This window comes from Melopsittacus undulatus, chromosome 4 (genome assembly GCF_012275295.1).
Source record: "Melopsittacus undulatus isolate bMelUnd1 chromosome 4, bMelUnd1.mat.Z, whole genome shotgun sequence".
Lineage (NCBI taxonomy): Eukaryota > Metazoa > Chordata > Aves > Psittaciformes > Psittaculidae > Melopsittacus > Melopsittacus undulatus.
Window position 1 is genome coordinate 84,864,398 of NC_047530.1, and position 16,102 is coordinate 84,880,499.

At 38.3% G+C, this 16,102-nt stretch overlaps 1 protein-coding gene across 7 annotated transcripts in view; it reads left to right on the plus strand.

Annotated features, from left to right (window-relative positions):
- The window catches only part of CLASP1 (cytoplasmic linker associated protein 1), a 180,676-nt gene that overhangs the window by 108,037 nt on the left and 56,537 nt on the right, over positions 1-16,102 (plus strand). For 6 of the 7 annotated variants that reach the window (XM_034062670.1, XM_034062671.1, XM_034062673.1 and 3 more), the window contains exons 21-22: positions 683-850; positions 14,491-14,594. In XM_034062670.1, coding sequence (XP_033918561.1) covers positions 683-850; positions 14,491-14,594 — 272 coding nt within the window. Of the gene's footprint in view, positions 1-682; positions 851-6,716; positions 6,825-14,490; positions 14,595-16,102 lie in introns of all 7 variants that reach the window. The other variant, XM_034062675.1, reaches the window with a different exon arrangement.

Below are 16,102 nucleotides of genomic sequence, written 5' to 3' on the forward strand. Positions count from 1 at the left end.
TGTTCAAACAGACAAGGAAAAATAAAACAGACCAACTACTCAACTTGCTAAAAATTTTCTTCATCTGAAAAATAAAAAAGTAGCTCAGGTTTGACTAGTCAGACCTGAGTAAGCCAACATCTCTACAAATGTGGTGTGCTCATGTGGTTTTACCCCTTATTGTGCTGATCTGCTTCTGTTATTGTAAGAAAGTAATGCCACCACTGCAGTGTAACATAAAGGTGCCTGAGCTACACTGCAGCAAGTTATTACCTGTGCCAGAAGCCAGCATGCTGCAGCACAGCTCTCCACATGGGCTAATTTGTGTTGCTTCCCAAGGAGGTGAAGCAGACTGAATTCCATGTTGCTCCAACAAGGCTGCTTTTGGCAGATCTGCAAGCTTGCCCAAAGCCAGCTGGGGTATTCATACACTGCACTGTCTGCTTTGGTCTTGAACCCATCTGGGCACCATGGTTCACATAGGCAGGGTTGCTGATGTTAGTGTTTATTGTCCATGAGCTTTCCTGAGTCTTCTTTGAAAGCCCATGGGGAACACTCACATTAGTTTTCTGAGTGATTTGGATCAAATTCTTAGAGCTGATTGTGTTCCAATTTTGCTGTCATGGTATTTAATCTTGAGGGAGTTTTTTTTTATGGTTTTGTTTGTTGTTGGTTTTTTAACTTATTTTTGTTTCTTTTCTAGCTGGTAGCCGGTCCAGTTCCCCGGGTAAGCTCTTAGGAAGCCCCTATGGTGGCCTGAGTGGTGGAACATCCAGAGTCCAGCCGGCACCATCATCTTCAGAGAAGCGCAGCAAGATCCCTCGGAGCCAGGGATGCAGTCGAGAGACGAGTCCCAGCAGAATAGGACTAGGTAAGAATAGCCACTGCAGTGGTGTACTGACAGGCGTGCTTGAATGAGGAACTTTCCTCTTGACTGTTTGTGTTACTGTTATTCTTCTGAGTTTTTCAGCTGGCAAGTTAACGTTATTGTGGTTTGTAGGAGAGTAATTTTAATTTTCCAGGTTGAGCTATACTTTCAAAGTAAGCCTAAAGATGTCTTGAGATGTCTTCTGTTTGAAGTTCAACATGAGTGATGTTATTAGATCAGGCAGCAAAAACAGTTGTTGTGAATAATCATTGCAGCAAAAATACCTCATTTGACATCAACAGCTTAGTCTTAAAATGAACTAAGCAGTCTTTACAGTCAGTTGGAATGAAGGGCAAAAAGCACCTTCTTGGATTATTTTAGAAGTTTTGCAGCTTAAATCCTTTGCCTCTTGTCATCCTTAGTATTTGGAGCCACTGTTAGACAGCATTTTAGACTTATGCTTTAATTGCTCTGCTCCCAATATTCTTGTTTCAGTGACTGTTATGAAAATATTCTATAATAGTTTTTATTTTCAAATTTATCAGCAGACTCTTTTTAAGTCAGGTGAGTAAGCATCATTATATATAAACTTTGTATCTGAATGAAGTGAAAAGGTGTTCAGTGTGCTCTCTGAAGAGTAAGTAAATACTGTTTTCATTCTTAAATGGAAATATTTTCCTGAGTTTGAAGCTTATGTAGAAGAACACCACTTCAATACTGTTACTAAATTATTTTGTATCTCCAAAGAATTCACTACTAGGTTTAAATTGATTGAAATTACAGCCCTACCGTTGTCAATTAAATTTTTAACTATTGCCTTGGCAGTTGTATTTTACATTTAAGCTACCTTTCTATTTAGAATATGTTTTCAGTAGAGAAGTATCTTATTAATACTCCAAGTACATTGAAATTAATTTAAAGCACCTGAGTGCATATGTGGTTATGAATCATTAAAAAAAGTTGCATGTTCATTGTAATTTATTTTTTTCAAATCCAATGTTCTTCTCATTTCTGATCTATTTTATTGGCCTCTGTATTAACACATTGTGCTTTTCTGCTCATTGTTTTTAAAATGTGAAGTGCCTCCCAAATATTAGAAGTAATTGTCTTGCTATCACTCTGCAGAAGAACACTGTTTTTTTAGGGGGAAACAAAAAATGTTGCGTAGTACCATTACACATGCTTAAGCTGATCATCACAGTATGTAGTCTGATTTGGATCAGTCTTGAGCATCTAAAGACAAATTGCTACGTGTAAAATTCTCACTCTTGGGTTGCCTGCTTTCAGGTATATATTATGGGAGCCTCGAATTCTTTTGAAAGTGTGATTTGTATCTCACTGCTCTCCTGTGCTTCCTGTAAACAGTCAGTGCCTTGTCCTTTGGAAGTGGGAGAGAACTTTGAGAGATCAATCAGCTGTGTGTCTTCCATGCACCCCCTCCCTAGCGTTGATGGCCACAGCATGTTCTTTTGGGCTGTTATGGGAACAGGAGAGTCTGACACTTGTGTTGCCTTTACTACTCAGTTGCAGAAATTCTGCCTCTTTTGGATCTTGAAAATGGTAATATTGGCTTGGATGGAAGATAGCTTTTGAGCTATCTTTTTTATACCATTATTCATTTGTATTTATGACTTTATAACATAGGAGCTAACAGTATTTTATGTGTCCTTATTGTGTTGCTTCAGTCCCTGTCTTTCTTTGGCATATTTTTCATTTTTCCATTTGTTCATTTCATTAGAGAGACTCCCACTCACCTTGGTCTTAAATATATCGATAGACTTTTTCAGTCTGATGTGATTGAGTGCACATTGCAGTGTGGCCGGTGTTGAACCATTGTGCAGATTAAGCTGTTAGAAGTGGGTAATTCCTGGATCCTGCTCATTACTCATCCATCAATACGTAGTTTTTGTAGGGCTGACTGGGAGTTCCAGCTTTACCAATGCTGTTTGTGAAGATTAAGCACACAGAATCTGGGCCCCTGTGTGCAGCTGGGCTTTATATAGGAACCATCTACTGGAGTTTTTCAGGCCCTTCTGAGGCAGTAACAACCTAATAGAGCCTCTGCATGTGGATGCTCTTTAGATTTCCATGCTGATTAGAGATATCCATGAGATGTGTTCTTTCTGTATTCTGGAAACCATGAAGTAGTACATTATTTTCCAAGAGACAGCGCAGTGAGGCGCGTTTCGTATGCTGAGGTCCTGCGTGGTCACCTACAGGGCCCTGTTCTGTGGTGCTTTAAGCTTGGCTTTGCTGTCTGCTCAGTGGAGATTTACTAGCAGCAACAGTCTCTTGGGGAAGGAAGAGTGTAGTCCACTTAATCTCAAGCTTTACTTTGACCCCTTGAAGGATATTGCCTCAAAAAAGGTAATGTCCAGTTCCCATGGATTGAAAGTTTATCTGCTGGAAGCTTTTTTTTTTTTTTTGTTTGTTTGTTTCTTGGATGCTCAGCAGATTATGTGGCACAATTGAATCTGAAAGGAGTGAGAGATTTGAATTTGTCATTCTCCAAAAAGTGAAGCAGGCACAACTGGCTCTCAATTTCATGCAGCAGCACTCCTTCTGTTTGGGTTATGCTGTGTGTTCTTCTTGGAAAGCTGAAGGCAGTTTTTGACTTGCTTCCACTGGGTGTACCCCACTGCAGAGCTGTTCTTTGGTTGTTTTAGCAGCTTTTACAGGCTCTTTAAAATGCTTGCATTGATGTAAAGGAAGCATCTGCTGATTTTTAGTCTCCACTTAAGAATCATTAAAAATCACACCCTAAGGAAATACAGGTTTCTTCCAAGTGGTAGATTGGTAAACAGGGGTGCTATTGAGTTCTGCTGGTGGGATTTCCATCTCGGGTTCCACTGTGTAAGGCAGCCTAATAGTGTGTTTTAGTAATGGTGTGAACAGTATCCAATTGCTTTTGATGTTCTGGATGAAATTGGTAAAACTTACATGTACAGGACATCTAGAAAGCTGGGATTTTATTGAAAACAAGTCACTCATGTCCTTTCCTAGGCTGTCAGTCCAGAGCTGGCTGTGGGCACACTGCTTTCATCCTGCCTACTCCTTTTAATCAATTTTGCTACTCATTTACTTGATTTTTGTCCAACTTCTTGGAGTTGGGAATTCTGAAACTGAGACTCATGTCTGTCTTTTCCACCTTTGCTGCATGTACTGCAAACACAGGCTGGGACAGTATGAGATGCTTGTCTAAATGACAACACTGCTGGCCCTTACTGCTGGCAGCATCTGAAGCAAGTACTCTGAGCAGCTGATACCCCATTTTCCTAATATAACATAACGCTAAAAGTGAGGCAGGTGCCTGGGAGTCTACACTAGTTTTATCATTCAGTACATTCAATCAGCTCTTTTTTACTTGCTTTTGTGTTTGTAACATGTATATCTTTAGTTTGACCATTATTTGTGAAGTAGCTGGTATGTTTGGGTTTAGGTGCTCTGCCTGTGCAGTCATTATTGTGCTTCATCTGTGGTATGTTCTCATGCAGTTTAAGTGCATTTTCCTCACTTCATGCTGCTGCTGTTAGCTGTTATGGAAGGAGAATGTGCTATGTTCATTAATTAATTTTATTTATTTTTAACCATTTGCATCTCTCCCTGCCTAAAGAGCCATTCCTGGGTTTAGTAGGGTTGTATTATAGACAAGACTGACAGATCTTCTTTACTTAAGAGAAATGACTGCCTGTGTAAACCTGATGTGAAGGCTGCCATTATTTACATAGAAGCATGAGACCCAAGAATGAGAAGTTTGCTTCTAGAGAGTCCTCAATTTCAAGCAAGTATTTGTGTGGAAGAATTAAGAGTGTTGCTTTCACCTGCAGTTCATCTGTCATAGCTTTTTTGCTTTTACTTCCAAGGTGGGATTATTGTACTCATGGACCACAATTTCATCCAGTTCGTATTAAGTGTCAGTCTTATTTATTATAAGACCACCTAACTCGGAAGTTTTAGACATCATAGTGATCTAATCAACTTAGTCAATACCTCATCTTGTGTTGTCTGTCATCAAAGGTCAACCATCAGAACCATTAATTCATCTGAGATATGAGCTGGGTTTTGCAAAACTGGGAGGGATTTGACAAACCAAGAATCTGGCAGTAGTCTGTACTTGAATTTTAAAGCCTAAATATGAAGGTTTCTATTTTGTTCTGTACTGTTTTACTTGAAAGGATAGTAATAGAGCTGGTATATATTATCCCATGGAAGAACTGTAGTGGAACTTCATTACCTTGAGTCTAGGCATCTAGCTTCCGTGTACAAACCAACAGAGATTTGGATCCTTCTTCCCAGAAGGTGGTGGAATCGTTGTCACTGGAGTGTTCAGAAACTGTGTCAATGAGTCCCTCAGTGACATGGTTTAGTGGTAGCCTTGGCAGTCCTGGGGTAATGGTTGGACTTCATGATCTTAAAGGTCTTTTCCAACCTAGTTGATTCTATAAGAATATGTATATTCTGAAGCATGCAAATTACACTTTTTTGGTAAATATGAGGGTGCTATTAAAGTATTAGCAGGCTTGTGTATATGTGCCTCTGCTACATTGTCATCAAAACTGGTAGATTACATTTTACTCTCTGAATGAGAAAATTCCTTAAGGCTTTTTCTGAACAGTTTAAATATGCCTTTTCAAAACAGCAAAGGAAATCATGCTTTAGTGGTTAAATTCTTCAAGGTAAACTCATGACAATTAAGTGCTATTCTTTTACCTAAAAAAACCATAGTATTCTTGACCAGACATAAAGCTTATTAAATAACTTTTTGCAAACATCTTTCATACTAAAAAGACACAGAATTTGCAGAGGAGTAATCCGGGTCTAAGTATCTAAAATAGCGATGTAAGAAAATAGTGAAATTCAAATCCTTGATGTTAAGAAACCTTCTGGCAGCTTAGCTCTGCTTTTCCTATTTGGTAAAAAATAAAACTTCAGCTAAAGTAAGTGTGATTGCTTTTTATTACGAAAACAGTTTAATCTTTTACCACTTTGTTTTTGGCCAAAGAGTGTGCATGTGATGAGTTCCCGTGACACAGCTGATAGGCAGGAGCTGTATTAGGCTGCAGGAAATTGAACATTTGACAGCTGCTAGACCAAAGAGTCCTGTTGATGTATGTTTTTTTCAGAGTAAAGAAAATAGTTTAGAGCTGCCCTTAAGTGCACATGTCTCCATCTGTGTGCATATAAAACCATAAATGTAAGGTTTTAGAAATGTTTGGGGAGTAGAAGTTATTTTCTGTAAAAGATCTGAAGCTGCTGCTGTCTTAAAAGTCAAACACCTTCTAACCTGTCTTTCAGGTATTCAGGTTCTAAATGTTTTTTCCCAGTATCTTTCATTGGAGAAAAATATCTTTGCAGGTCTGTACAATACACCTTTTTTTCCTTAGGATATTTATTCATAGCAAAACTTTCCTTCTGAAAGGCAAATCTATGTAAAAATAGCATATTAGTCTTGAAAGACTGCTTTTGAAAATTTTGACTTGCTGTTTTGCTCCAGAGGGTGTTTATCTTATAATTAAGGAAAAAATACTCCAGAAGGGTTTCTTTTAGCCTCACCTGTTTTGCATGTTTTGTAAAAGTAGAGCTCCCCATAGTGATTCAGAATTCCTGCTCTACTTGAATAACAAAACTTGGATTGCTTAAGAAAAAAGCAGACTGTCAACCAGACCTTTAATGCTGCTGAAATTTCACATCACAAACACAGCTCAGCATGTTAAGGTAGTTGGTTTGTAAAGAGCCTGAGTGGGCTGCTGCAAATTATAATTACTAATGTGATAATTACCGTAACTAACAGAAATGTAACTTGACTTTGAGCTTTCTGTCCTCATTAAACTTGTTCACCTTCTCTGAAACTCTCCATGCTGCATGCTAGCACGGAGCAGTCGTATCCCCCGACCCAGCATGAGTCAGGGGTGCAGTCGTGATACCAGCCGTGAGAGCAGTCGAGATACAAGCCCTGCTCGGGGCTTTCCTCCACTTGGTGAGTACATGTAGGCATTGGAGCTTTAAGGGTCAATATTTTTTTCCTTTTTCCCTTGTTGTGATTACCCCTTCAAGACACTACCAGGTGGAATGAGCTTGTTTCCTGTCCTCTGTTGGATTCCTGACACAGTCCCTGTTTCCAACCCTGCTTCCCTTCTGTTTTCTTCTGCATGCTTCAATTCTGGTTCTTGGCTTTACACTGTTAGCAGGAAAATAGTTTAGTTTGAACATCTATAAGTTTTAGTTTTATTAAAACTGGTCATATGGGGCTGCTATGCTTAACTTGACAACACTGATGGAAATCTACAAGAGAGCAAGCCTCTGTTTTCTAGGTCACAGTGAAGCAATTTTTAGTGTTGTAGCCTGTTCTTGGGTGACTCTTCATGATCTGATTTTCTCACAGCGAGGTACAGTAGCAGTATATCGTTTCTATGCTAAATCCTTAAATAGAGATAGAAGCTCTTTTTTTTATAGTTGTTTCACACAGTGTTGTCAATCATCAATTAAAAAGTTGCACATACCATTTTGTAGGAAACTTTTTCAAGCAGCCTAAATTCCTGGAAAGGCTGAGGTTTTTAAAGGAGCATCATTAATACGCAGTTTAAGTGTACAGTACAAATAGAAAATCTCATTATGCTAACCACATGCAGAAGTTTTTCTGCACAGTGCTGAAAGCAGCAGGATAGTTAATGTTTCTGATCAAATACCATGTCATATATTCAACCAAATACATCACTTCTTGTATGAACAAGTCATTGTGTAATCTCAGACATGAAATATAGTTGATCTCCAGGCACTCTTCATTTATGTAGTAATTTCATAGCTGTGCATGTGGTATTAAAAATGTGAAAGACGCTCTTACAGATTTCATTAAGGCTGAAGAGTGGTATTACAGGATCTGTTTTACACATAGTAACAAAATACAGGTATTGTGTAAATGGAGCATAGCATTTTGGGCTTAATTCTGAAACTTTATCCAATAGGGAAAAAAACTTCTGAAAAATATAGACAGATGGGCAAGATTTTTCTGTTTGCTTCTCATATTTAATATATTGTATTTTAAATAGTCCGTTAAACTTATGTAGATGTTATAATTTTTTAATTTGGCTGTCAAATGCAGAAGCTGGTTGCCTTCATCCATATGAAATCATTGGTAAAAATACTGTTGATATAAATAATGTAGAGTGGATTCTTCAAGTTAATGTTAAGAGGCTTTTGGTTTCAAAATTTCATTCTTTTGTGCTATTAAATAATCTGTGTTATTTGTAATATCTCAGTTTTGGCTGGAAAATAGGAGGAGTTTATCTTGAAATAGATGAACTTTTTTAATTGATTAAATGAAGCTGATTTGATTCCAGAGCAATAAATGGATAGTAGATGCACAATTGCATGTCATTTTTATAGTTCCCTGCCTAGCTTCAAGATTAGATGAAGTTTTTTTTCTCCAGCCAACTTATATAAGCAGGGTCAATTCATCAGTGTTCTGTGTCATTGTGCTGTTTTGTTTATTTTATTGAAAATACATTAATTGAAATACTATCTTGAGCCCTTGTTCTGAAAAGCATCAGAATCACAGTGAGTTTTGAATGCCACCATCTCTACTGAGTCTCATACGCTGACTATATAATTTCAGTTACAGATGTCTGTTGCACTGTTTCTAACAAACATTATTTTGGCTCACAATATTTAACTGTCTGAAGATTAATGCATTTCTAGAAATACATTGTTATTAAGTCATTAAGGTAACATGGGGAAGTAGTATCAATGCAATAGTAACCCGATATGGTTGTTATCCTTGTTGTCTTTCTTTTTTGTGTTTTTATTGAAATGCTTTAAGCTCAAACATGTTCATGAACTTGTTAATTATGTAGTGTGTAATTCATCTGAAAGAAATTTATATATGTTAAGACAAAACTATGTTTATTATAGTATTTCTAGAACCCAGTTAATCTTACATTAATTCTAAAATAATATAATCCTACTATGCATGGTCTATTTTTGCTCATAAAATTTAACTTCTATATTAGGGAATTATAGCTAAATTAACTATGTGTAAACAACAGGATTCTTTCACTTAACAGTATTATGGTCAGTGTCAACACTGATATCCTGACCTTGCTTTATTCTGGGGCTGTTGTGCAGGTATGCATGTCTGTGCATCAAGTTTCTGGCTTCATAAGTTAGGAAACACTAGTGAAAAGTCACTCTACACATGGCCTCCTTGCAGAGATGTGATTTGTTTTGTTTTGTTTTTGTTATTCCTGTTTCTTTATGGGCCTTGATCTTGCAGTGATGTCCACAGGGGCACAGCGGATGGCTTGAGAGAAAGCAATTGCGAGCTCAGAATCTTAATTGTGAGGTTCAGTCCATCATCCTGCACTGATCTTGCAAATCTTTCATGAGTTATTTATGGTGTCGGTGAATTGTTCTCTTGAATAAATGCATGTGTTCTTCATGGTTAAAGACCACATTGCATATTCTATACAGCTTCTAGTCAAGTTCTCACAGCTGGGAAAAAAATGAAAATGTATTTTTCTCACTTTGCTGATTCCTATTCTATAATGTTAGTATCTGTATTTATGAATGCTTTGCCTTGAACAGAAGACTTTTTTTTCTGCTGCACACGTATATGCATAATTGACAAAACCTATTTGTATTAGAAGGTGCTTCTGCTTTGTTTTTTGCAGTTTCTTGACAATACTAGATGTTAAAGCAATAAGGCCCTCAGGGGTGATGAATTGCGCAAATGGGCAATCAGTTGCTTGGGTCAGTTGCTTTGAGCTAGGTGAGCATGTCATTGCTAGACACAGGGAAAACCTCTTCAGAAAAGTTAGATTTCTGTACTTTGGAAATGGCTGAACCAGTTTTCCATTTGCTTTTGTGAAAGACTCACCTTTATGCTGACTCCATGAACTGAAAACCTCTCCAGAGGCATTTTGTGATTTATGTGCTGCTGACAACTGGGAATTGAAGTGGGAGCTGTATTTGGCTTCAGCTCTTCTACTGCTGTGTGTGCTCTGTTGCTGTTAACAATTTGTATACATGTTGTGTAATTCTAGATAGGTGTACAATCTTGCAGTTCAGATTATCTGTGCATGTACATACTTAGATTCAAGAAACATGTATGCAAACTTTGTTAAAAGCAAGAGACATTTGGTAGTAGCAACAGCTATGATACGTGTGTACGTGTGTTTACTTGGAAAAGAAACCCAACCCAAGGACCTATAGGCAGTGGTTGGCTGACCTCCCTGTATGACTCTTTCTACTTATGTGGTTATTCATTCTCTTTGTTAACGTTGCTTTTTTATGCATAGGCTAGAATGTTGTGGAAAAATATCTGCAAGCACAATTCTTATGCATTCATCATGGCTTCACTTCAGGGTTTAGATTAGACACATCTAAATCCTGCTCTGTAGTTATGTGCTTCATGTTCTCACGATGGCCGTCTTCCAGATCTGTGGTTCTGGAATGTGACTGATGTGCACTGGATTTTTTTGCTAAACTGCACTGGGTTTGGGACTGTTACAGATGAGTTTTGTCATGCATTGTGTTTACAGTCATGGGGGATAAGGGAGAAGCTACAGATGGAGGTGTTGCTGTGGGGCTTGCACCGTATCTGTTATGCATTCATATACAGCATCATTTCTCTGTCACTATAAAACACCTTTACCGGTAGCGGTCTCACATCCCCTTTGGATTGTGGCATTATCTGTCTTGGGTTAAATGTGTGTTAATCCTGTGGGTGTTGCCATTCCTTCTACTTGCAGCTTCTCGACGTCATTCCAGGTCCACTAGTGCTCTCTCCACTGCTGATTCTGTTGGGCAGTCAGGTGAACAAGCGCTAACTGCATGAATCCGCTTCTTATACGTAGTCTTGTTTTACACCATCTTAACATTAGCCGTCACGTGCATCAGCTAGCACTTGGCATGTAATTCTCATCGCTGTGGGGCTTTCCGTTTTGTTTTTGTTCAACGTGGCTTTTTGGTTTGAATTTCAGTTATTGGATGTTTTTAATTTTATGTACTTGAGGAACATTGTGAACAGTGTTTAAACAAAGGGTGATCCAGGGCTTTCTCAATTTTCCTGTAAATTGGATCAGTTGGTGCAGCATGGTCTAAATCCTAGCAGATGCAGAGAACTTCCAATTTCTGTTTATATTTCCTCTTCAGCAGTAGTGCAGTTCCCAGTGCCTAGGACCAGATCCCAGTGGGTTTCATCTCATTTATTACTAAATATTCTGGACTCCTGTCTCTGTTAATGAAGGTATTTGTGGGATCCTCTCAAAAAACACACAAGAACAACAAGAATTAAGCACCTCCCGAGCTTTCAAAATGAACTTTGGAGCATACACGTTCTGATCCATTCTTCATATAAATCTGAAGGCCCTGTCCAATGTACACAGAAGTTGTTGAAAAAATTATTCCTGTAATTTCACAGGGCTTTGGCATCAGGAGACTAACGCTTACATATAATGAGAAAAATCTGCAGATTCCAGTTGCTTCTTCCCCATTCCTGTGCTTGAGTCACAGTTGTGGAGAACCTGTAACTCCCTTTTGAATCAGGATATGTCACTGAAAGTCTTAGAAATGAATGAGGGCTGCTAGCTTTGGGACAATAAGGCTTAATTGTGGGGAGAAAGATGATGTAGAAGATGAGGGCTTCAGTGTTTTCTTGAAGGCTGAAACTGTATAACAATTTAGTGATACTGAAAGTTATTAATACCCTTCAGGTACAGAGTGAAAAATACTGTTTCTCATAAGTCTTGTTAAATGGCTGTCACTTAACTAGAACTCTCAAAACATTTCCCTCATCAGGTTGCTCAGCAGAAATGATGCAGGCTTATTTGACTATCATTTTTCAAAGTAACAAGCCAAATTTGTATTTAACAAAAACTGAAAACATTTCAAATACCTCAAACTGTAATACAGATTTAAGCTTTGTTTGCATTCTGCTTCCTGTGATAATCATTTGATTCTTGACTCCTGTGCTTTGGTGCAAAGCATAGTCAAATTCTGTATGCTTACCTGTGTCAAAATCTCCCTAAAAATGGTAAAATTGTGCCAGAAACTGATGATTGCAAATTTTCATCAAGTTTATAACAAGTGTAATGAATCTAGCTGGGGAGACATGTGGCCATGTATATTCTGGGAATTTGGCCAGAGTATATTCTATTTATTTCTTGTCCAGTAACATTGGGCAAGAAAAGAGCCAAATGTGTTCCATGCCCCATATAGGGATACACTGAGGTCTGTCCTAAGATTTAACTTCTGCACACAGGTATGGCAGCAGTGTCTTGGGGAGAAGCCCTGAGAGACTTGGGTGTTATGAATTTAAAGGTCACTGAAAGAAGTATTTCAGAAAATTCCTGGTAGCCAAGGAGAGAGATAAAAGCCAGCGTGCCATACTTACTTTATTTGTTAAAAGCGCTCAAATTAGTTTCTTTATGCTGGGTGTTTAGTTGATTTACAACTGAATTACTTTGTCATTCTGTTCTTCATTTAAAAAAAAACCAAACAAACTATCTCCCCTTTTCTAATGTAATACTAAATTTATGTGAAAACAAATGTTGATGGTATTTTTTGATGTTATTTCAAAAGTTAAATCCAAAATCCGATCGGAGTAAACTTGAGTAATGTCATTGAGTAGGGTTTAAGTACAAAACAGAGTCCAGAACTTAACTCAGCATTTACAGCCCTTGTACTGTACCAAATATCTTTTACACTTGGGAAAAAAACTTGCCTTCTGTACATCTCTGTAGTAGTGACTTTAGTTTCAATCAGACCTAATGCAGTATCATCTTCTTTGCTCCTACTTGAAGTGTTTCAGTTTTAGGGATGAAGTACTGTTTCATCTAAATATTTGAAATGATTCTTCAACCCAAGTGCATTAAAAAAGGGGATAGTAATAACACATAGAACTTTTATTTCTTTGTGAACTGTCATGATTTGATTACTTTTTGGCAGTAATTCTAAGATTGTTTTTGTTTTGGTTTGTTTTTTGTTTTCTTTGTAATGTGTTTTGTAGAAGGTGTGCTTTTGTTGTAAATCAGAAATGTCTTGTCTGGGTATGTAACTCTGAGAAACAGTAAATTTTGATAGATACTTCTCTAAATTAAATATGAATCTTCAGGGTTGTTTTTCCTCAATACTTCAGATTTAAAAAATATCCCCTTGGGTGTTTAATCTCTGAAACATTTGGGGAAAGCTTTGAATTAGAACAGTGGACTGGCAAACTTCATTCTCCGATTTAAATTATGCATATCAGTGTGAACTAATTCCTTAAAATCTATTTAAGTGCAGTAGGTTTATAAAGAAGAAGGCAATGAAGTTCCGTGATAAGCACAGTGTTTGTCCAGAGAATACAGTAAGGTGCTGCAGATCATGTTTGACCTCAGTCCACGATGCAGTTAGGCATTTTTATAAGCAGCAGTTTTCCTTAATTAAATTAAATACAGATGAACTAATAAAAGACGTATGTGATTTGATCCCTCTCTCCTGCTGCTTGATGTTTGCCTCCAATGTGGATCAGCTGGAGGTCTATTAAATGGGATCATGCAGCTTGATTTGCACAACACTGAATTTGCTGGCAATGCTCTTAGTGGCATGTATGGGTGCAGGGGACAGAGTTGTAAGGTGTGTCCCAGGGGGCATGTTCCTAGTCCTTCTTGAGCAAAGACAGGCCCATGTGGAAACAAAATCTTGGAACGCCAAAACCAATTTCTCTTTGCTTATAATCCAGAGCCCATCTAGGAGGACTGTTCTGTCAGAGCCTGGCCTGTGGTCCTGAAGTCACAGCTTCTGTCCTATTCCTGCTAGCATGCCTTTCTGAATTCGGCCTTTGCCCAAAGAAACTAATTTCAGTAACTTTTTTGGTAGACTGGGCAAATGATGAAGTAAACTAGTTATTATGAGGAGTGTAAATGACATTTTAAACTCAATCCTCTTGCTTCAGATGCCACTGAGTGCTTTGCCATCGAATTCCAAGAGAGAAAGATTGATATTGTTTGATCCAAAATATCTATTTCATTTATCACAGAGCTTTTAAATGGCATTTAAAATGCTTATCAAGAACAACATAAAAATTGGAGGCACTTCACAAGCATATAATAAACCTTATTTTTATACCATGGTGCCTAGGGGGATATTATACTGGTTAATCAAGCCTTGAGACATAAGATAGGCAATCTGGTGCTACTAGTCTTACATCCTTGCCTGAGAAAAAGCTGCAGGGTAGATGAATGCTCAGATATTAACATGTTCTGACACTGGGCATAATTGTCTCTCTAAAGTTAATGAGAAGCTTTCTGTTCATTCCCGAGTGTGCCAGACTGGGACTGGCATGTCTGCCTCTGACATTAAAATAAAACTTGGAAACAACTTCTGTGTTAAAAAAGAAACAAAGTAGACACTCTGCTTCCCAGCATAAAAAAAAAACCAACAAAGAAGCTGCCCTGAGGATCCAAAATTATCTCTGGGGCCCAGCAAACAATAGTTTATTTCTTAAGCTAATGGCAAACTTTCTAGAGCTGTGGATAAAAGTGTGTTTAATGGAAAAGCACTGCAAGTTCCCAGACCCTGTGGGGAAAGCTGTTCGACACCTGATTAGGATTCCAAGTGAATGTGAATTCATTTAACAACCCTTTTCAATGTTGTCTTTTGTGCAGACCGGTTTGGACTCGGACAGCCAGGCAGGATGCCTGCTTCTGTGAATGCCATGCGAGTCCTGAGCACAAGCACAGATCTGGAGGCTGCTGTGGCCGATGCACTGGTAAGAGGAAAAATACAAAATGCTTCCAACACCGGAAAGTGGCTTAAAGTTACTTGTACGTATGTTCTCCTCTTTCTAAATAGCTTTGTTCTGATTGTGCCAGTGTCTGATGCTGTAGAGTTAGTCACCTTTTGCTGCTTTGTCTTTGGGTATATTGGCAGCAATGTTTGTTTCATTATTTCATGTTACTTCTCCACAGTTGTTGTCAAACAGATTACTGTGGCTTGATACTAGTGCTTGCAGGATGGTTTGAATCAGCTGTTAGTCTTTCACTTGGCTGTCAGATGATGTATGTGGCACTGTGGGGGTGCTCAGGGATTTCCATCAGTTCCGTTACCTGTACGAAGACTTTGTCAGAAAAAGTATTCTCTATTAGTGTTGATTCCTTATCTGGTTTAGAAAAGAACTACGAATTTCACAAGTTCCTGCCCTGTGTCATTTGCACCTGTCTAGATACCCAAATTGGCTCATAACTTGGCTTGCCTGTAATCGGTACCATCTCATGCAGTTAAACTGAAGTAATTTGTCAAGTTTGCTGCTAGTACTTTCAAACATTCAGTGCATTTCCAAGTAAATTCGTTGTAATTTAAAAAAAATATTGTCCTGTACAATTTTACTGTATCATAACATCTCTCGGCTAGAACCCAGAACATGTTTTCTGCTCTTCAGAAGAGAAGTGTTATGCCTTTGGATTTGCCTTCAGTATTTGGGGTAGAGAGGATGTGTATAGCCAGGAGCACTTATTGTACAGCATTAGCTGGGTACCGGTGTACCTTGGGTCATCTCCAGCTCAAGACCTGAAGGGAGGTCTTCCAAATGTGTCTTGAGACAGATATCTCAGATCTCTATGGAGAATGAACCACATCCCCAGAGTTTGTGATAGGTGTCCTTTCTCCATTTTCTAGTTCACTTTCCCTAAGGATGGCTAACATTTTCCTTTTTATATTCGATTATCACCCAGCTCATGTCAACCTCATTTCTAGATGATTATTAGAGTACTCTTAGACAAACGTCACTTTTTCCAAAATCTGCCATTCAAAAGAAAAGAATGTGTGACTAATGTAAAGGTAGGACAGTATATAATAGATGGCACTGTTGCATTTAGTGGGCTGAATCATCAGTGGGCATCTTCATTACCAAACATAACAGCTTGTGAACAAACTTCTGCTCTCAGCACCTCAAATTTGCCACTGGAGCAGTTCAAGGCCTAATTAGAGATGATGGCTTGCCTGTGTAAATGAAGTCGGGCTATATCCCTGAGTGTGAACACGTGCTCAGTACAGGTTTGTTGGTGGAGGAGAGAGTGACAGTGTCTCTTTTGGTGTAACTTAATATTGAGGTAGACTTACAGTTCCCTTTAAAATATTCCACACTTTTAAACTAAAAAACATTATACTGGAATGTTAAAATCTGAAAGGGTTGAACACTTTAAAGGGAAATCCTAAAGTCTACCTGGAAACTAAGCTGCTGACTTGGTTGATCAGTCTGAATTCATATGGCTTTAGGGG